We start from the raw sequence: 21,304 nt of genomic DNA on the forward strand, positions 1-21,304 counted from the left end.
ATTTTATGGATTGATCTGTTCCTTTGTTTCTGCAACCTATATATCTTGTGACTAGTAGGAGAATTGAATGAATTGGTATTAAGCAAGGTCAAAAGAGAAGAAAGGCAGAGTTTAAGATGGCTGAAGGGATAGTGGTCTGTGGTGATATGAAGGAAGTGTAGCAATAGACAAGCTTCAAACAAAAATGATTTCATAGAAGGTTGATGGACTAGAACATAAAACATTATAATATAGCACAATACAAATTCTTCAACCAACAAGACTATACCAACTGTAACACTGATTTAAATTATTCCCAACTGCCTGCACCTAATCCATATCTCTTTATTCCCTGCTTGTTCGTGTTCATGTCTAAGTGTCTCTTAAATGTTTCTATTGTATATTCTTCTACCATCTTTCTTGGCAGCTTATTCCATGCACCTAACACTATTATTTTTCTTTAATTGCCTCATAAATCTCCTTTAAACTTTCCCCCTCTAAACTTGCAGTGATGCCCTCTAGTATTTGATTTATTTTCCACCCTGGGAGAAGACTATATACCCTGTCCATGCTCCTCATAATTTTAACAGTCCATCTACATTTTTGTAGACATCATTTGTGTATAATCACAATGACAGAGGTCATAACACTGATCCCTCTTGTCACAGACCTCCAGTCAGAATAACACCCTTTCACCACTGTCCTCTCTTCTATGACCAAGCTAATATTGAATAGTCTACCAAGTCACCTTGGACCCCATGTGCCTTAAGTCTTTTGAATTAGCTTGTAGTAAGGTATATTAACAAATGCTGTATAAAGTCCATCTATATATCATTTACTAACCTACCCTTATCCATCATTATCTTCACCTCCTCAAAAAAAAAACTAGAATGGTTTGGGTAGATAAAAACAGAGAGAACGATCTTGAGGGCCTACATCATCTAATCCTACTACTTTTTAATGTTCTCTCATGAAAAATGCTACAAAGGAATCAAAATAATAATATGTACAACAGATTTGCTTTGAATTGAATGTAATAATTAGCTCACTGGAGTTAGTACAAGAATAATTCAAATCTATATAACTTGAAGAATAAAATTATGTAGGAAAATATTATTTTCTCACCTTTGAGTTATAGGAAAACACTTTTTGTAGATTTCATCCAATTAAAATAATGCATCATTTATTTAACTTGATAAGCTTTTAATAAAGAATTTCTTGATGTGTGATGAATCAATGGAGACTGATTTTGACTAACATTACATTTAAAGACTACTGAAAATAAACTATTTCCATTTTTGATGGTGTTTTTCTGTTTCTACAATAGATGACATATACAAAATTGAAAATAAATATGATAGTGATGAAGAAGAAAGAATAGACACTGAAGAAATTAACTATGAACATAACCAAGGCATTTACGGTTGTAACGGTTCTGACATGCATGATGAAACAAAACATAATTTGGAAGGCTTTCAATGTCATAACACAGCTGCCAGTACCAGTGATGAAGAACAAGAAGAGTTGCCTTATGATGGTAACTTAAAGAATGTTAGCCATCATCAAAAAGACGAGAAAATTGATTTAGCTGATAATGTACCACCATTATCCAGAGTCCTTGGGAACCTATCAGGTCTTGGGCCTGTTAGTGGAATGAGCCAAAATATCCCACTTGGAGATCAAAAATCAATTGTAAAAAATATGTCCCCCCAACAAGAAGTGCCCGATAATGAAATGAACATAGAGGTTAAAGCTTCTAGTCATGAAAATAAAAGTGAAATGAAGGACCTTACATCAGAGCAGCCGGGTGATTTGTTGATGCCTACAAATGTAACTAAAGCAAAAAATAGCTTTCAGCTTGGTGGTGGAAGGTCAAGTATTTCTGAATCAGTTCTACATCATCCTTTTGAAGATGAGGCACTTGGTTCATCCATGTACATTGACTCTGAGACTCTACCAGAGACTTCTTTTACGGATAGTATTGAAGAAACTGTAATTATGAATCAAATTTCATCAACTTCCAATAATGATTTGTTCATGAAAAATAACACCATTTGTAAATCAGGAACTGATCTTTCAAAGAAAGAAGAAACAGATGGAAAATTTGGAAATGACGAACAATTGGTCCAGGTGATAAGTGATTCTTACTGCAATAACATTACTGAAGTGAATGTGGAAAAAATTGGCACTTGTAGAAGAAAGACAAGTTGTGATGTAGAGACTGCACCAAAAATAGTACAAGAAGAAAATGCACAAGCACCACTTGGTCATAAAACTGCATCAGGAGCTGCTCAAAATCCCATGATAAAAATGAGAAGAACTATCTCTTATAATGAGATCAAATATGGCAAAGGAAAACAACATTATCCTCTACTTGACCTTTCCAAAGTGGCGCCCAAGGTCAAAATTCCCAAGAGGAATACTTACAATAATTATAAATGTCAAAGATCCAAAAATGCAAAATCTTCCCCCAACTCATCAGAAAACCTCCACAACATTTACAAATCAACAGTAGATGTAGTGCAAAGTGTACCAGATAACGCACAACTTTCAGCAATTGCTACAGAAACGGAAGTTAATATTAAAAAACATTTGGAAGTGAATCAGACCCCTGAAAATTTCCAACAATTGCAGGTAATATACATTTTATGGTCAGCTTTGCATCTTATGAAGCCAGTCATAGCTTGTATCTAATTAGTTCACTGACATCTTTATGATACCATCAGCTATACATAATCTATTCAATTTGCCGGTGCGCATGGGACACAAAAACTGCGTTTTGAATGTTTTAGTTCTGAAGTGGGGAAGAACATTTCTATTTTTCCTGGCTTCACAAGAAGGTACGTAATGTTGTTGTTCATAGACCAATTTGACACTTCAGTCTAATCTTACTTAAACAATAGGACTAATGGAAGTTTCAGGTAATAACATGAATGCTTTCTTCCTTCACTGTGTATTAGTTCCTAATAGTTATTGATGCAGGAATCCATCATATATACACTGACATGTTCTTTTGATTGACTCTGAATGAACAATATCAGCGCAGACACCAGTGTAGATGATGGACTGCCTTCATACAATGCTTTTAACAATTGTATTCTCCAAATCTTCATTTTCATTGTAGCATTCAAAATGATTGTCAATACCTTCAGATTCTTTGTCGTTCCTAATTTGTTGAGGTAGTGAAATGGTTTCATTTTCACTCCTGGCTATTTTGGGCATTTCCAAGTGTGAATGCTTCAAACTGCAGTGTACAAAACAGTTCTGAATTGTCTTACAGCTTATTTCTCGCCAACTATCAGTGACAAAAATCACTACTTTTGAGCACATACATACACAACTTGATGTTATTTAAAAATTGTTCACCCTAAGCACAGTGTAATAATGAATGACTACACAAGTCCATGCAAATAACACTAGTTAGAAACTGTTCGGCAACACATTCTCCTGTCTTAATTAAGCGGCATAGTAGCCCAAATAAAGTCCTAGCTATTTTCTTGATTAGTTTTTGTTCTTTAAGAGTTGTCCTAAATAAGTAGCTGCCTCGATTAACTGCCTCGATTAACTCCATGTTTACCAAATAATTATAGTTATCAGTATTAAACACAGTTTTATTTTAAGAAATTATTGGTTATAAGGTGTGTTTGATTATTTTATTAATGAGATGCAATTTACCTTCACGTACGTAATATAAGGGATTTTAAATCAGTTATCAATGCTGGAGCAGGTATTTTAGGTAATTTCTAGAAACAATAAGTTGTTCTTTTTCCCTGTTTTAACCTGCTGGAGTCATGGGGTACCACAAGCACAGAAATAGACTATTCAGCCCACTTAGTCCATGGCCACCTTCCCTAACTCTGTTATTAGAGAACATTGTTAAAATTCTATTGATCATCTATTTTCTTTGATATGATTTCACATTTTAAAATTTAACACTTTTTAAAGAATTTGTCAATATTATTTTCAGCAGAATTTTTAGTCTGCAAGTTACCAGAAAAGTGCTCAGTATTTAAAATTTTATTTCCACATTTCATTCATAGGAAGAGTTTGACAAACTATTAATAAAGTATGCAGAAGCAGAAAATACCATTGATCAGTTGCGGTTTGGTCGTAAGGTATGTGCATTAGATTTAGCAACAATATTCAGGTCCATTCTTTCTAATACATGAAATGAATGCTATTGTTATTTTAAATTTCTAGCATTCACACTACTTTGAATTTGAATCTTTTGATCTGTGGGATGAATTCCATCAAACCTCTCACTAATTGTTGGTTATGGAATTTCTGATTTCATTGTTAATTTTATACGGTGACTCTGAATTGCCTTGTAATCCCAAAGTTACATAATCTGCAAATTTAATTTTGAATTGGTGAGAAAATCTATTGTTCTGATTAGAGACAATTAATAATATGTTTTGTGCAGAAAACCCTCTTTGAGTAATTGGGAAATGTTTCTCTCGGGACTTCTGAGTTGAAAGTTCCAGCAAGTATTTCAGATATACAATATCACAATCTCATACAAAAATGCTACAAAGCGCAAATGAAATACATACATTTATTTGTAATTTATTGTTGTTTTGTATCCAGACACTTAGTATATTTAAATTCAAAGACACATTGACAAATCAGACACAAGGTAATCAGACACCAATATATAACTATTTAGACAACATTAAATCAAGGAATTTCATGTTTGCTACCTCAAGTGCAAAAATCTAGGACTTGAATTTACTATGAATTTGTTATTATTAAATTATTATTATTATTAAAATTACTATGAATTTGCTCCACTGTTGTAATGTACACTGAGTATTACTTCTCAGATTTTCTGCAGATTATAGGATTGTGGACATGAAGCAACAGAACTAAAGATTAAAGTCTGTCACGAGCCTTGTGGCCCATCAGGCCGGTGCTTATGCAGGTTTCTGTGGCATGAAGCGACTGAGAGTACAAGACTCTTTCCCCTCCCCCCGGCCCCAGATAGGACGCCAGTCTATCGCGAGATTAACCCCCAGCATTTTTTTGCCGGTACCCATTCTCAGCTGGGTAGACTGGAGCATTGTGTGGTTAAGTGCCTTGCTCAAGGAAACACATGCTGCCTCGGCTTTGGCTCGAACCCACAACCTTCAGATCGCTAGTCTGGTGCCCTAACCACTTGGCCACGTGCCACAAGCAACAGAATAGAGATGTTTAATTTTCAAATTTATTTTTGGTTCACAATGTTTTTATTTATGTCTTTAAAAATTACTCTACTCTGTAAAAGAAATGTGAACAATTTTAGTTGCAAAAATGATATTTTTAAATGTTAATTATTTGAAATACCTCTATTGACAAACGTTGATTTAAAAAGTGGAAATGACATCACAGCTTTGACAGACAGCAAAGCCAGGAACAGGATTTGGTGGATGTTAAAACTTTCAATGGCATTTCAGCGCATGGTTTCTTCACTGTTGCGTGGAGGTCCTACTTCAGTCGGACCACCATTGGAGTCTTGAGTTCATCACGACTGCAAGGATGATCATGGAAAGACTACAGTGATGTTTCAAGCAAGGTGGGGAGGGGGCAGTGTAGTGGTGGGGCTGATCGAAGAATAAAATATTCTGAAAAGATTTCAAGTTCCTGCTGAGCTATTAACTTCCTTAGTTAATATTGTAACCTAATGGAAGGTTTGATCATACCTTATCATTATAATTAGCACCTAATCTCTTTAAAATAATTGGGAAAATCTCCCTAGGGAGGTTAACAATATAGAGCTGAAAGCATCGATTTAGTTAATTATGTGTCAACATTAACCAGACTTGCTTGGTATATCATGTCATTTGTTCACCAGTGCAAGAAACAGGGTGCTAAATTACAATTTAAATCTGAAGTTGATTAATAACACAAATCTGAAATGTATTGCTGTGAGATTCACATCACAGAAAGAATGCAACCATTATGTTGAGAGTAGCAAATGCAATATACATAGAGGCTCAATATAGCTAACATAAAATGTTAATTTTAACTTTTTATTCTTGTATTAGAGAACTGTAACTTCTGATATATCCAAATCAAGTGAAATGATTCATTTTGGAATTTTGCCAGCACCTTGTCAATTAGCCATTTTGACAAGTCCACAACAACCCAGAGCTGAGCCGATATGCACCAATGAATCAGTCACATTCTTCCCTTTAGGTAAATGAATAATCTCTAGGACACGGAATGGTATTGTGTACCTTTTAGACTTATTCATTGGAAATGTTATTGAACAGATGGAGTAAGCATGTAAGACATTGGGATTCAAGTAGTTGCTGTAGCTCATAACTTCAAAACATCAGTTTTAAGTAATTTCATATTTTAATTTTGATCTTTTACCCTCTATAATGAAGGTATTGCTGATACCTTTATAATGTAAACTGACTGTATGAATTACTTTAAAGAACTCCTAAGTAAAACTTGCTGTATTCTCTCTAACAAGACTTCAAAAATGGAGAATTCAACTTTGTTGTTCTAAGATTCATATATCTCATGTAATAATAGTTTTTACTTTAGCTTAAATTAATCACATTTAAAGGTAGCTAAATATGTAAAAACCAGATTGAAATTTGATATTCTGACATTACAAAAATGATTACATGTTATAATGAACTTGCATTCCAGTCCAAGATGATGAAGTGTGTTACATTACTGTGTGACTTATTTTTCTTTAGATTTAATGGAGATTTATGAATGTATTGCAAAGTTTAAAGGTTTCAGAACTAAACTGAGAATTTTATTTTTGGTAGAATCAACCTGTAAAAACTGCCCCATGTCATCATCAGTAACTCCTGCTGGATCTAAACCAGATTCTTGCCAATCTATTTCTGAATTTTACAAGGCAACGGCAGAACAAATGGCTCAGCAGCTAAATAAACACATTAAGTATTTTAAATGTCAGGTAAGTATTTATTTGAAACATAGCACAGCAAACTATTCAACTCTAGTGATAAATATAGGATGAGAAGAAAACTCTAAATATAATGTGAAAGTACTTCTCAAATTCTATATAAATCAAGTTTAAATACTTTATTGGTTAATTTAATTAGATTAATAACATAGTCTGACACTAGAATTCTGAACCAGACACTCTCTTCCAAGCTCTGCATTGGAAAGCGATTAATAGGTAGAGAGAGAAAAACATTAAGGATGCCTGTAAGCACAAGTGCTACACCTGTCCCTACACCTCCTCTCTTGCCACCATTCAGGGCCCCAAACAATACTTCCAAGTGAGGCAACACTTCACTTGTAAGTCTGTTGGGGTCATCTATTGCATCCAGTGCTCCCGGTGTGGCCTCCTCTACATCGGTGAAACCCAACGCAGATTGGGGGACCGCTTCGTCGAGCACCTCCACTCTGTCCGCCAAAACAGACAGGATCTCCCAGTAGCCACCCACTTCAACTCTGCTTCCCACTCCCATTCAGATGTGTCCATACATGGCCTCCTCTACTGCCATGATGAGGCTAAACTCAGGTTGGATGAGCAACACTTCATATACCATCTAGGTAGTCTCCAGCCCCTTGGTATGAACATAGAATTTTCCAACTTCTAGTAATTCCCTCCCCCTCCCTTCCCCTATCCCTATGTCACTCTGCCCCCTCCCCCAGCTGCCTACCTCCTCCCTCTTGGTTCCGCCTCCTTCTACTATCCATTGTGTTTTCCCCTATTCTTTCTTCACCTTTCCTGCCTATCACCTCCCTGCCTCCCTTCCCCCACCCCTTTATCTTTCCCCTTACTGGTTTTTCACCTGGAACCTACCAGCCTTCTCCTTCCCACCCTCCCCCCACCTTCTTTATAGGGCCTCTGCCTCTTCCCCCTTCAGTCCTGACGAAGGGTTCGGGCCCGAAACGTCGACTCATTGTTTCCACGGATGCTGCCCGACCTGCGGAGTTCCTCCAGCATGTTGTGAGTGTTGCTTTGACCCCAGCATCTGTAGATTATTTTGTGTTTAAGGATGCCCTCATTACCCACATTGCCTCATTGCCTCACTGAAGGAATGTATCACCTTCACCGATTCCTGATATTCTTTGGCTCATGGAGCATTCAGAGTGGAATTGAGAATCTTGAGGCTGTACATTAGGAGTAGACAGAGGATTGGCTTAATCAGCAGTAGGAGCATACTACGCCACACTTAGGGCTCATTAGAACATTTAGAACCTGAATGGAAGTTGGTCAACCTTGATCCCAAGGGGCTTGCATAACAAGGAAAAGAAATACCACCATTATCTTGTGTTGCACGTAAGAGTGCTAGTGTCTTTAATTTCAAAAAACATCAGTTTACAAGGACTCTCCTTTTAATTACTTTTCTAAAAGGAATTGCTTTGAGACCAGAATCCTGCACTAAAATAAATCTGTTAATGTGATCTTTATAACACGTACACATTTACATTGATTAAAGTATTAAATATTATTAGAATATTTGGCCTATCTGAAACATTTACTTTGGTTGCTGTAGATGCTTGTGATTTGTTAATACAATGGTTTCCATAGTTACTTGAAGCCTTTCTGTTGCAATATTGAATAGTCTTTGAAATACATATGCACTTGCTGTTTATTCCTTTGACAATAGATATCTGACTCTAAAGCCGGGGAAAATATCTGAGCTGCATTTTAAACCTGCATGTTTAAGTTAAATTCAGTGTAGATGGATTAAGTAGTAAGTTTCATTGAGCAAATTAACTTGTATATAAGTGGACAAATATACAAATGGAGACATAAATATAGGCCATCTCCAGATAAACAACAGGTTCTGTTTTTACTGGTGACCCATCAGTCAATTTTGTCCATTAATTTAGAAAATAACTTAAATTCTTTTGTATGCCCAGAATAAGGAACTCATGTTTGATATGTTATGGACTCCATTGCAATTTTAACACTTGGCGAAGCAGAAAATGTAATATAACATTCTTACCTTGTGAACAACATAAAGTATTAAAACCTGTGTGAACATTTAATATTCACGCTCATAGGACGAGATGTTTCAATCCCTTTGATAAGTAGATCTTCTCTGACTATGCATTTTATATATTTCATCTATTCCTTTATATAGCATTTCAAAGAAGTTGTGCCACATGAAATTTAATGCAATACACACAATGGGGTGTCTATAGTGCATTGACATTACCCTTATTTCTTCTTAGAAGCTTATCAAAGCATGATTTTCCAATATGTTAGTGTGCAAGTTTTAATGTGGATGAAAATATTTTGTGGTAGAATACCCTGCTAATGTGAGTTTAATGTAGTCTGTCCATAAATTAGGAGCTAAATATTTGTTGAGGAAAGTTATCTTTGTACAATGTATCTTAAAAATATAAACAAATCCTGGATCATTCCTTTTCAGTTAATGTTTTCTTGTTTATTGTATATCTTTTTTATCTCTTATAGGTTGAAGACTTTAAGAACTTCCTTAATTTTAAATCAGCTCCTATGGAAGATAAAATAGAGGTAATTCTTTAATAATCATCTTCAAGTATTTTGATAATAAGAAAAGTCTGTTTACCATAGAAATAAAGTCATACTTTTTTCTGAATTTCATGTTGTAAGCCATGAATAACATTCAAATTGTTACATTAATAAAACATATTTTGCAACATTCTAGGAATTATGAATATATTCTACTCAATTTACTTCAGTAATAAGTACATTTATGTTAAGTTAAATAACTTCTATTCAAAGACATTTGTTTTTAGTAATGCATTACAAAGAACATGAACAAGATAGTCCATCAATAGGCATATTATTTTTATCTAGTAACATAACATGCTATAGATAGAGTTACAAATCTTGGTCTACAATTTGTCCACAATATCCTGTGGCATAATAAAAATTACACTTGGTGAATATGAATTTGAAAGAAAGTCTTCTCATTCTCACACTGTGGAAATAACCTGAGGTCTTTACATAATTGGCAAATGGAAATGAATGTCATAGTCTATATCATACGTACACATTTTAATTGTGTATTTCCCACAACAGGCAATGAAGGAACTGAGAGATGGCCTAGACAAGCTAGAAAGGACCTACATTGCAACTAAAGATGAGCACAGTAATTTTCAACGTCGCTGCTATTTGGAAAAAAATACTACTGTTGGAGAGTTTGACCCAGATAGGTTAGAAATAAATAAATGGGGTTTGGCACTCATACATATGATCTTTAATGAGTTATGATTTTGACAGATTTACATGCCATTTGTAAAATCTATTTTTTGTTTGAAAGGGATGATCGATTTCAAGTTTATTCAAATAATCTGAATTGGATATAATTATAAGTATTGCAAGTGAATCTAAAGTATTTTTGGAGCAAATCATAGTTAATTGCACTTTGAACAACTCTTCATCTACTTATAAATTTGTTTGTAATGGATACAGAGACTCCTATTATAGAGGAATTATTTATAATGATAAAATGATTACCACTTTATGCTTTTCATTTTCCCCATTTAAACAAGAAATACTTTCCATGGATCAACGGATTCCAATAAAAATGCTGTTCTTTTTTTTCCATGGACTAACATGTTTTTAACCCTTTACTATGGTATAAATTCAGAGATTCGAATGCAGTAAGTGCATATGTTCAAATAGTTACTTGATATGTGTCAGAATAACTGTCTTCAGGGTATCTGATCATTTTTAGTATTATGGGAAGGTGAGTGTGCATAGCAGGGGCATCATAGCTAAATGTATTCTTATTTTATAACTATATAGATTCTCAAAAGGGTTCAAAACAAGCTAGAATATTTTATAATATTGTACTGGATTTTCAGGATTCATTTGTTCTCTGTGTTAACCAAGGGTAAAATAAATCATTATCACAATGATGTAGCAGTTAGCACGACACTATTACAGTTTGGACCGTTGGAGTTCGGCGTTCAATTCCGACTGTTGTCAGTAAGGAGTCTGTACATCCCCCTGTTGAATGCGTGGGTTATCTCCGGGTGCTCGGGTTTCCTGACGGACCGGTTAATTGGTCATTGTAAATTGTCTTGTGATTATCCTAGGGTTAAATCAGGAGTTACATCTGGGATCCTGATGAAGGGTCTGAGCTCGAAACGTCGACTGTTTATTCTTTTCCATAGATGTTGCAGGACCTACTGAGTTCCTCCAGCATTTTGTGTGTTAAATCGGGGGTTGCTGGGCAGTGCAGCTTTAAGGGTCAGAAGGGCCTATTTGATGCTGTATCTCAATAAATAAATATAACAATAAAAATAGCAGCAGTATCCATTTATATACCTGAATTACATAGATAGATAGATAGACATACTTTATTGATCCTGAGGGAAATTAGGTTTCATTACAGTTAAACCAACCAAGAATAAAGTATAAATATAGCAATATAAAACCATAAATAATTAATAATATGTAAATTATGCCAGATGGAAATAAGGCCAGGACCAGCCTATTGGCTCAGGATGTCTGACCCTCCAAGGGAGGAGTTGTAAAGTTTGATAGCCACAGGCAGGAATGACTTCCTATGACGCTCAGTGTTGCATCTCAGTGGAATGAGTAACAGTGTGGAAGGAAGTCAGTTGTCCCACTCTCGGTGCAGTTTTGTTGCAAGAGCAGTTAAGCTAATTTTACTATCCCATCCTTTCACTATCATCTTGCACTTTTATTTCTTTCCAAGAACTTATCTAGTTCTGTTTTGAATGCCACAGTTGAACTTGTGCACTACCAACTCAGCAGCAAGTTCATAGCCACTTCTATTTTTAAAAACTTTGCTTTGCATTACTGTTGGTTCCCTTACCAGTCATTTGCATTCTATATCCTCTGGTTCTTGTGTTATCTGCTAATGGAAGCTGCTTGTTCACCTCTACTGTCTACAATCATTTGTGATTCAGACTCATTTATTTATCACATGTAGATCAAACCATACAGTAATATGCACCGTTTGCATTAACAACCAGCGCAACCTAGTGATATTCAGCAAAACAACAAAGAATGCAACAAGCAACAAAACAACAAGAGCAAAACAAGCTCCTTTCCTCTCTGCACAGACAGACCTCAAATCACAGGGCAGGCTGTTGTGCCTCCAGTGGACTCATGGACAATGGGCCTCCAACTTTCCCAGTGGATCCAGGGCTCTGGCTATCGGTTTCATCTTTCGGATTTCCAGTTGATCTTCAGTGTCAACCCCAGGACAAGCTGATGATGGGACCCTAAGCTCCAGGCTTTGAACTCTGGTCTCGCTCTCTCGCATACGTAGGGGTCACAGGCTCTCATGTCTCCAACTCATACGGACATTTGATCCCAGAACCCACCAACCTGGGGGACCTGCTGACCCAATGGGCCACCAGTCTTCATTCTTGCTGGTCCCCATCCACAGCATTTGCTAGCCTGACATCCACGGATGTCCATTATCACCCATCCATGTCACTGGCTTTTCTATGCAGGGCAGAAGCCTAGACTCTGGACGTCCTTTGTCCTATGTCCACATTGCTGGCCTTGACCTCTGACTCCCCCACATCCCTGTCTCTAAACTCTAACCTGGCCCCTAACCCCTCCCCCCCCGTGTCTAAAACCATGCCTAAGAACAAAAAAAAACAACAACAACAACAACAACAAAGCTTTAGCCATGACCTCAATGGAGACCAGAGCTTGGCGCCATCTTGAGCAAAAGTTTCTGATTTGAATCACCTGCAGCCACAGATTTTTTAATCTATTCACTTAAGTCCTTCACTTAATTCTACTAAATTTTGTTTGCGTCCATCCAGGTCCTTCACATAGTCACAGTCATACTTTATTGATCCCGGGGGAAATTGGTTTTTGTTACAGTTGCACCATAAATAATAAATAGTAATAGAACCATAAATAGTTAAATAGTAATATGTAAATTATGCCGGTAAATTATGAAATAAGTCCAGGACCAGCCTATCGGCTCAGGGTGTCTGACCCTCCAAGGGAGGAGTTGTAAAGTTTGATGGCCACAGGCAGGAATGACTTCCTATGACGCTCTGTGCTGCATCTCGGTGGAATGAGTCTCTGGCTGAATGTACTCCTGTGCCTACCCAGTACATTATGTAGTGGATGGGAGACATTGACCAAGATGGCATGCAACTTAGTCAGCATCCTCTTTTCAGACACCACCGTGAGAGAGTTCAGTTCCATCCCCACAACATCACTGGCCTTATGAATAAGTTTGTTGATTCTGTTGGTGTCTGCTACCCTCAGCCTGCTGCCCCATCACACAACAGCAAACATGATAGCACTGGCCACCACAGACTCGTAGAACATCCTCAGCATCGTCCGGCAGATGTTAAAGGACCTCAGTCTCCTCAGGAAATAGAGACGGCTCTGACAGTGTTCTTTGACCAGTCCAGTTTATTGTCAATTTGTATCCCCAGGTATTTGTAATCCTCCACCATGTTCACACTGACCCCCTGGATGGAAACAGGGGTCACTGGTACCTTGGCTCTCCTCAGATCTACCACCAGCTCCTTAGTCTTTTTCACATTAAGCTGCAGATAATTCTGCTCACACCATGTGACAACGTTTCCTACAGTAGCCCTGTACATCTTTCCTATTTAGCCTATTTTTCCAAATTAGACAACTAGATAAAATATTGGGTTATGAAGATATACCATTTGTCCCTTGATCTTGTACTCAATATGCCCACTTCATGGTGCAAAATGCCAAATGCTTTTAAACAATTTTTTCAAATTGCTCATCGCTATCAGCAACTGAAGTGCCTATAATGGATATATCTACCTATAGGCCAGATATCTCTGTTCCTATGTTTCCCAGTTTACATTGTCTTTCTTCATACTTAATGCTACAGTCTAACACTTAAGACTTTCCTGTTTTTAACTTACATCATTATAGATGTATGACCACTAGCCTGTGTATACTGTACCTTCTCCAGACTATTAATACTCCTCTCACAGTCTATTACACTTCCACAGAATGGTCATGGTAGTGACTCCAGAGGAACGTCAGTGCATACTCCCCTCCCAGTCCAAAATAAACAACCATTCACTTTTACTTTCTGCTTCCTGTTATTTACTTAATTTTTTAAATCTGCACTGCTATTGGCCCGTTTAGTCCATTTGCCTCCGTTTTGGTGACGGGCTTATCATATAGCACCCCAAAACCAAACTGAATCCTGCCGCCAGGTTTTCTTCAAAGTTAACTGCAATTGAAGTTTTAGTGTCAATGTTATGAATAATTAAATTGTTTTCATATGATCATAATCAGTTAATATCTTTGCCCTAGGCAATTGAACTGTGTACTATAGTATTTTTAAGAAATCATCCACATGTTATATCAATCATGTGCAATCATATAACTGTACAGCATAGAAAGGGCTCCCTTAGCCCATCTTGTCATGTGTGATGCCTATTTATAATAATCTAACTTGTCCACATTGGATCCTTGTGCTCCTTCCTATCTAGGTACTTAGCTAAATGCCTTTGAAATATTGTAATTGTACCTGTCTTTACCACCACCTCTGAAAGCTTGCTTCAGATATCCATCACCCTCCATATGAAAAATATCTTTCAGATCTTTAAATGTTCCCCCCTGTCACCTTCAACTTGTGTCGTCTAGTTCCAGACTTCCCTGCCCTAGGAAAAATAAATTCTGACTATCTATCCTACTTATGCCCCTTATATAATTTTTTTTTAAATTTACAAGTTCAAACTTCAGGATTATCTGTTTCAGTCTCTCCATTCTAAGCAACATCCTGGTGAACCTATTCTGCATTTTCTTAATCGCTGAAACATTGATCCTGCAGTGTGGTGACCAGAACTGTGCACAATGCTGTAAGCGCAATCTAACCAATATTTTGTACAGCTGCAGCATGACGTACAGACTCTCGTGCTCAGTATTTTGACTTCTGAAGCCAAGCAAATGTCTTTTTCTCTACCCTCCTCGTCTCTGCGGCCATTTTCAGGGCGCTGTGGACTTGCTCCCCAAGGTTTCTTTTTATACTCACTTTTATTTACTCTCCATGTCCTATCAGAATTCAACTTCCCAAAGTATGTTACCTCACACTTGTCTGGATCAATTTCCATCTGCCACCACTCTGCCCAAATTTCCAGCTATGACCTACTGTATCCTTAGAAATGTATCAAGGATCAACTTTATTTGCCATATACATTTACATGTATTAGGAATTTTCTGTGGTGTGTTGATCAGGGCATAGCATGCAATAAAAAAATTTTTGACAAATATGAAAAATAAAGTTAGAAGTTAAAGTACCAATATGGAAAAAATGTGCACAAATACTGGTATGCATTTACAATGAAAACAGCATTATAAAAGTGGTTTAAAGTATTTACAGTACAGTGCAGTGATAGGGGCATTAGATGGGTGCAGTGGTGGAGGTGAGTGGGGGGCTTACTAGAATAGTTGATCTGATTAACTACTTGGGGGAAGAAACTTTAAAAAGCTTAATAGCCTTAGTGCTTACCAGAAGGGAGCTTTTGGAAAATGTAGTTTGTTGGGTTGGTGATGTCCTCAATGATGTTTCCTGCCCACCTCTTTATCCTTTCCCATTGTACCTGTGACTCTACTAATTGTTGAGTTGTCTGCAAATGTCCAAATACTGTACTTCTGAAGCAAAGATGAAATTGTATTTTACTTATCAAAACATGTTTACCTCTGAGATAGGTTCAACCCAAACCATTGTAGTATCATGGAAATCTCAATAGTTTCAATTCTTTCTGAGAAAATTGCAATCAGGAACCTAAAGGGATAATTATACAGCAAAAAATTGTATTTAAATTGTCAACCTTACTCAGAAAAGATACCAGATGGGAAAAATAGAACACTATTGCTGTCAGACTGTTTCATTGAGGACAAGGATAAAGCATGTTGCTCTAATATTGCTATTCCTATATTTTGTTGACAGCAATTTGTGGCATCTGCACATAACAGTTAAACGTAGAAAGCTGAACATTGCTGCTAATGGTGCCCTGCTCCTCCATAATGTGCACTTTACAGTTTTCCTTAATACAGTCAGCACAGATTTCACTGTTAAGATGTGAGCTTAAACAATTAACCACTAACACTACGTGAAAATATGATGAATAATTCCTAATCTTAATATGAGTAACTGACAAATAAACTCTCCTCGAGCTTCCAGCCAGTACAGTTATTGATTATAACCAACATTTCGATGACAAACTCTGCCATCTTCACCAGGGATAATGCTTGGGCGTGGTATTTATACCCCCCCCATGTCCATCCCTTCTGATTAATTAGCCCTCATCCAATCAAGTTTCTGCTTTCCCACCTCATTTACAATTGAATTCCAGTTCTTACTTAGAGTAAGAACTCTAACTTACTGCCACCATCATGACTCTTAATGTAGAGCGGTTCTTTCTACTTTGATTAACCGTGCAAAACCTATTATGGACTCAGAGATTCTCCCCGAGGAAATAAGACAATTACACACAACATTCCTACAGAATGGCTGCAAGGCAAAGGAAATGAATCGGGCTCTTAGAAGGGCCGATGGAAAAACCAGGAAGCCTAACAGCGAGGAGGAACCTGTCACTACCGCCTATAGTCCCTATATTTCCACTGTTTCTGGAAGGATGGCCAGGATCCTGAAGAAATACCAGATTAATACCATCTACAAACCCCTAAGGAAGCTCAAATCACACATCAAAGTTGCTGGTGAACGCAGCAGGCCAGGCAGCATCTCTAGGGAGAGGTACAGTCGACGTTTCGGGCCGAGACGTTGACTGTACCTCTTCCTAGAGATGCTGCCTGGCCTGCTGCGTTCACCAGCAACTTTGATGTGTGTTGCTTGAATTTCCAGCGTCTGCAGAATTCCTCGTGTTTAGGAAGCTCAAATCGCTGCTTATGCGGGTCAAAGATGACCTGGGACTCAGGTCAGCTGGCGTTTACAGGGTTCCCTGTGAATGCAGAACAGCGTATATCAGTCAGACAGGACACAAGTGGAAACGTGCATCGAGGAGCACAGGAAGTGTATCCATTTGGGTTTCCCAGAAAATTCGGCTATAGCAGAAATGGCTACAGGATTGACTTTGACGGCACTAAACTACTGTGCAGCGCCAATGGCTTTTGATACCACCTGGTAAAGGAAGCCATTGAAATAAAACTAGAGAAAAGGGATTTTAATGAAAACGAAGGTCTCACTCTAGGTAAGAACTGGAATTCAGTTGTAAACAAGGTGAGACAGCAGAAACCTGATTGGGTGGGACGAATCAATCAGGAGGGATGGTCAACAGGAGTATAAATACCACTGGACTAGACATGCCTAGGTATATTCCCTAATGAAGATGGCAGAGTTTTTCATCAAAACATCAGTTATGCTTGATATCTGTGCCTGGCTGGAGTTTAGTCCTCATACAGGCCGGGAAAGCACTAGATTCTTTATCATGAGTAATGAGTTTATTTAAAAAACTGGCATGTTGGATTATGTTTTTGGTCCTGAAAAAATGATTTTGCAAAGAGTTGAGTCTCAGTACACTATAAAAAAAATATAAATATTGAATACCAACAAAAAAGCACTAAAATTTTATTTGTTATATTTAAATTTATCTTTTCCACGTATATGCCCCACATTTGAATTCACATCATAAATGATTTAAGTATAATTTATTTTTCTTGTTCTTGTTTCCTGTGTCACCCACTCTAAAGATTCTTACTGTGATTCAATTCCTCTCTGCTGCAGATTGCCTATGGATGACACAAAGTTCAAATTTATATTGGAAAAGTGGAAGGTTGCCCTGTAGAAATTATAAAATTTTGAGATAGATGGCAATGATCAAATATTACAGTACTCTGTGTGAGGATCATTTTTAGAGCAGTGTCGTCTGTTTTGTTTTTGCCCTGAATTTGGCTGTTCTGGGAATACTCTGTGTGCTTCACAATAATTCTTATGTTGAAATTAAGAGAAATGTAATTTTTCAAAATTCCAATAGATTAACGCAACTTTTCTGTAATCTTCAGAGAAATTGAAGGAGAAATATTTAGAATAGGAATGGCACTGGAAAATATAAAAGAGCAAATTGATGAGGATATTTGTAATCAATCAAGCTTACCCAGTTCCTTCTTTACATCTGCTCCACACTCCATTCCTGAACTGTCTTCGAGTCTTGCAGTTTATTCTGAGGTAAATATATTAAAACATTATTATTATTATTATTATTATTCAGAAGGTGAGGAACTCAAATATGTCCCTACAAATTATATAAATAAGATTAGAACAGTAGCATGTATTAATATATTAAAAATAGCTGTGATTTTTTTTGAAAAGATAATTTTGGCTCTAAAATGCCCGAGTTTATTTATTAAATAAGTAATGCAAACGATGGAGACACAAGGGACTTCAGATGTTGGAATCTGAAGCAGCACACAAAATGAGCTCGGGGAGCTCAGCCGATCAGAGGAAAATGGGCAATCAACATTTCAGTTTGGGATCTTTTATCTGTACTAGGCAGACCAGATGAAGAGCTTCAACCTGAAGTATTGACAGTCCATTTCCCTTCGTAGATACCCTATGATCTGAGTTCCTCCAGATCTTTTTGATGGGCCCTGTGACTTCATGACTGCTCATTTTTTAAAAGAGCATGAAAGCCTGTAAAGTTTTCAAGTTTGCATAAATTTGAGTCATTGTAAATACTGCAATTCATTTTCTTGACTAAAGATTATGCATTTTACATTTTCTTTAACATTAAAGAGTTCCATGACTACCATTACACAAGAAGGACTAAGGGAAGTACATGAGAGCAGCTTACTCAATGATGGAAGTGAAACACAGACCATTTTTCAAATGCAGATGATGACAAATGAGAACAATAATTCAACCTTATTAAAAGATGCATACAATCACATCCCACAAAGGTAAATAATAGTTTTTGTGTTAAAATGCAATATGCCATTTGTGACATTAATATGGTTATTAATTAAAGCAAGAATGAAGTCGTGGACAAAAGATACGGAAGAGGTGTTGAGTTTGCAGAGAGTACGATTAGGATATGTGTAAGCTTAGTGGAAATATAGTTAAAGTTTTCTAAAGGGGTTGGATGGGCACTTGTGGAAAAATGATCTGCAGGACTGTAGCGAATAAGTTGGGGAATGAGACATTTTCTCTGCTGTAATGATGTGATGATCGTAGATATCATTGTAAAAGGAAGCACAAAAATGCACAGAGCCATTAGTTAATTAAGTAAATGGGCAGAACTAGTAAATGGTTGCCAGTATAAAAAGATCTAAAATAAATGATGCTAAGCTAGAAACAGTGGTAATGTGAAAAGATTTTAGGATCAATATACTATGTCATGAATCAAAAAGTTAGTAGGCAGCAAATACAGTAAAATGTGAATAAATTGCTATCTGATTGTTCAGAAATCCCAATGTCTGAGCATCTGGCTCACTGGATGCTGATTCTCACAGTACCTTGAACTGAGAAAGACCCAGTTTTCACACTCCCTTTAAACTCTGTGGGGCTGTGTTCCCCAGTTTTGCTAGAAAATATGTTATACTACTCTGCCATATCTTAAAGAAATCAAATTAGAAGTGTGATCAGGTTCTAATTGCAACAACATCCAATAGTGTAGAAAATTTACCACTACAGCAGCACCAAAATTCTGAAAATTATACTTTTACTGTGGTCAGGAAAGCAAATGGCAGATTACCCTTTCTTGCACAGAGGCTGGAGTTTTGAAATAGGCAAGAATTGTTATAATGAGCAGTGTGCTAGTGAGACAACATCTGGAGTATTGTGCAACGTTTTGGTATCCTTATTTTAAAAAGGATGTACAATCATTGGTGCGAGTCCAAAATAGATACACTAAGCTCATTTCAAACAAGAGAAAATCTGCAGAAGTGGGAAATCCAAGCAACGCCTACAAAATGCTGGAGGAACTCAGCAGGCCAGGCAGCATCTATGGGGAAAAAAAGTACAGTCAACTTTTCAGGCCGAGATCCTTCGGCAGGACTGGAGAAAAAAAGATGAGGAATAGAGTTAGAAGGTGGGAAGAGGGGCAAGAGAAACACAAGGTGAGAGGTGAAACCGGGAGGGGGAGGGATGAAGTTAAGAGCTAGGAAGTTGATTGGTGAAAGAGGTATAGGACTGGAGAAGGGGGAGTCTGATACGAGAGGATAGAAGGCCATGGAAGAACGAAAAGGGGGGAGGAGCACCAGAGGGAGGCGATGGGCAGCCAAGCAGATAAGGTGAGATAGGGAATAGGGGATGGGGAATGGTGAAGTGGGGAGGGCATTACCGGAAGTTCAAAATATCAATGTTCATGCCATCATGTTGGAGGCTACCCAGACATGATGTAGGGAGGAATAAGGTGTTCCTCCAGTTTGAGTGTGGCCTCATCATGAAAGTAAAGGAGGCCATGGATTGACATATTGGAATGGGATTCAGAAGTAGAATTAAAATGGGTGGACACAGGGAGATCCCACATCTTCTGGCCGCTGAAGTGTAGGTGCTCAGTGAAGCGGTCTTCCAACCTATGTCGGGTCTCACCAGTATACAGGAGGCCACACCGCGAGCACCGGACATGGTATATGACTCCAACAGACCCACAGGTGAAGTGTCGCCTCACCTGCAAGACTGTTTGGGGCCCTGAATGGTAGTAGGGGCAGATGTAGCACTTGTTCCAATTGCAAGGATAAGTGCCGGGAGGGAGATCAGTGGGGAAGAACGAATGGACAAGGGAGTTATGCAGGGAGCAATCCCTGGGGAAAGCAGAAAGTGGGGGGAGGGGAAGAGACGTGCTTGGCGGTGGAATCACATTGGAGATGGCACAAGTTCCGGAGAGTTATGTGCTGGACATGAAGGCCTGTGGGGTGGTAGGTGAGGCCAAAAGGAACCCTATCCCTGGTAGGGTGGCAGGAGGATGGGGTAGGAGCAGAAGTGTTCATGAAATGGAAGAGATGTGGTTGAGGGCAGCATTGATGGTGGAGGAAGGGATGCCCCTTTCTTTATAAAAGGAGGACATCTGCCTCATTCTGGAATGAAAAACTTCATCCCGAGAGTAGATGCGACGGAGGCAGAGGAATTGCGAGAAGGGGGTGGCAATTTTACAAGTAACAGGGTGGGAAGAGGTATAGTCCAGGTAGCTGTGAGAGTCCGTGGACTAGGTATGTCCATTATTCAGGCTTTTGTAACCCAGAGACGCCCTATATATAGATAGCAAATATTTTAGTCATCCAGTGTCATGTTTGATAATCTTTCTTTGTCCATTATAGGCAAGCTGCTATTGTATCAACAAAGGCAGAGAATAATATTCATTCTTCAGTGAACATTGCTGATTTATCTTTGAATAGAACATCAGAATTACAAAACATCTCATTCCAGGGACAGGAATTATTGAATGAACTTAAGGT

At 37.7% G+C, this 21,304-nt stretch overlaps 1 protein-coding gene across 1 annotated transcript in view; it reads left to right on the plus strand.

The window, feature by feature from the left end:
• Window positions 1-737: 737 nt before the first annotated feature.
• Window positions 738-21,304, plus strand: part of LOC134354516 (uncharacterized) — a 43,041-nt gene continuing 22,474 nt past the window's right edge. The window contains exons 1-10 of the mRNA XM_063063438.1: window positions 738-768; window positions 1,307-2,613; window positions 4,020-4,094; window positions 6,003-6,153; window positions 6,744-6,895; window positions 9,380-9,439; window positions 9,971-10,104; window positions 17,915-18,077; window positions 18,645-18,808; window positions 21,167-21,302. Of these exons, the coding sequence (XP_062919508.1) occupies window positions 738-768; window positions 1,307-2,613; window positions 4,020-4,094; window positions 6,003-6,153; window positions 6,744-6,895; window positions 9,380-9,439; window positions 9,971-10,104; window positions 17,915-18,077; window positions 18,645-18,808; window positions 21,167-21,302 (2,373 nt within the window). The remainder of the gene's footprint in view (window positions 769-1,306; window positions 2,614-4,019; window positions 4,095-6,002; window positions 6,154-6,743; window positions 6,896-9,379; window positions 9,440-9,970; window positions 10,105-17,914; window positions 18,078-18,644; window positions 18,809-21,166; window positions 21,303-21,304) is intronic.

The sequence above is a fragment of the Mobula hypostoma genome, chromosome 12, assembly GCF_963921235.1.
Source record: "Mobula hypostoma chromosome 12, sMobHyp1.1, whole genome shotgun sequence".
In the NCBI taxonomy this organism is placed as follows: Eukaryota; Metazoa; Chordata; class Chondrichthyes; order Myliobatiformes; family Myliobatidae; genus Mobula; species Mobula hypostoma.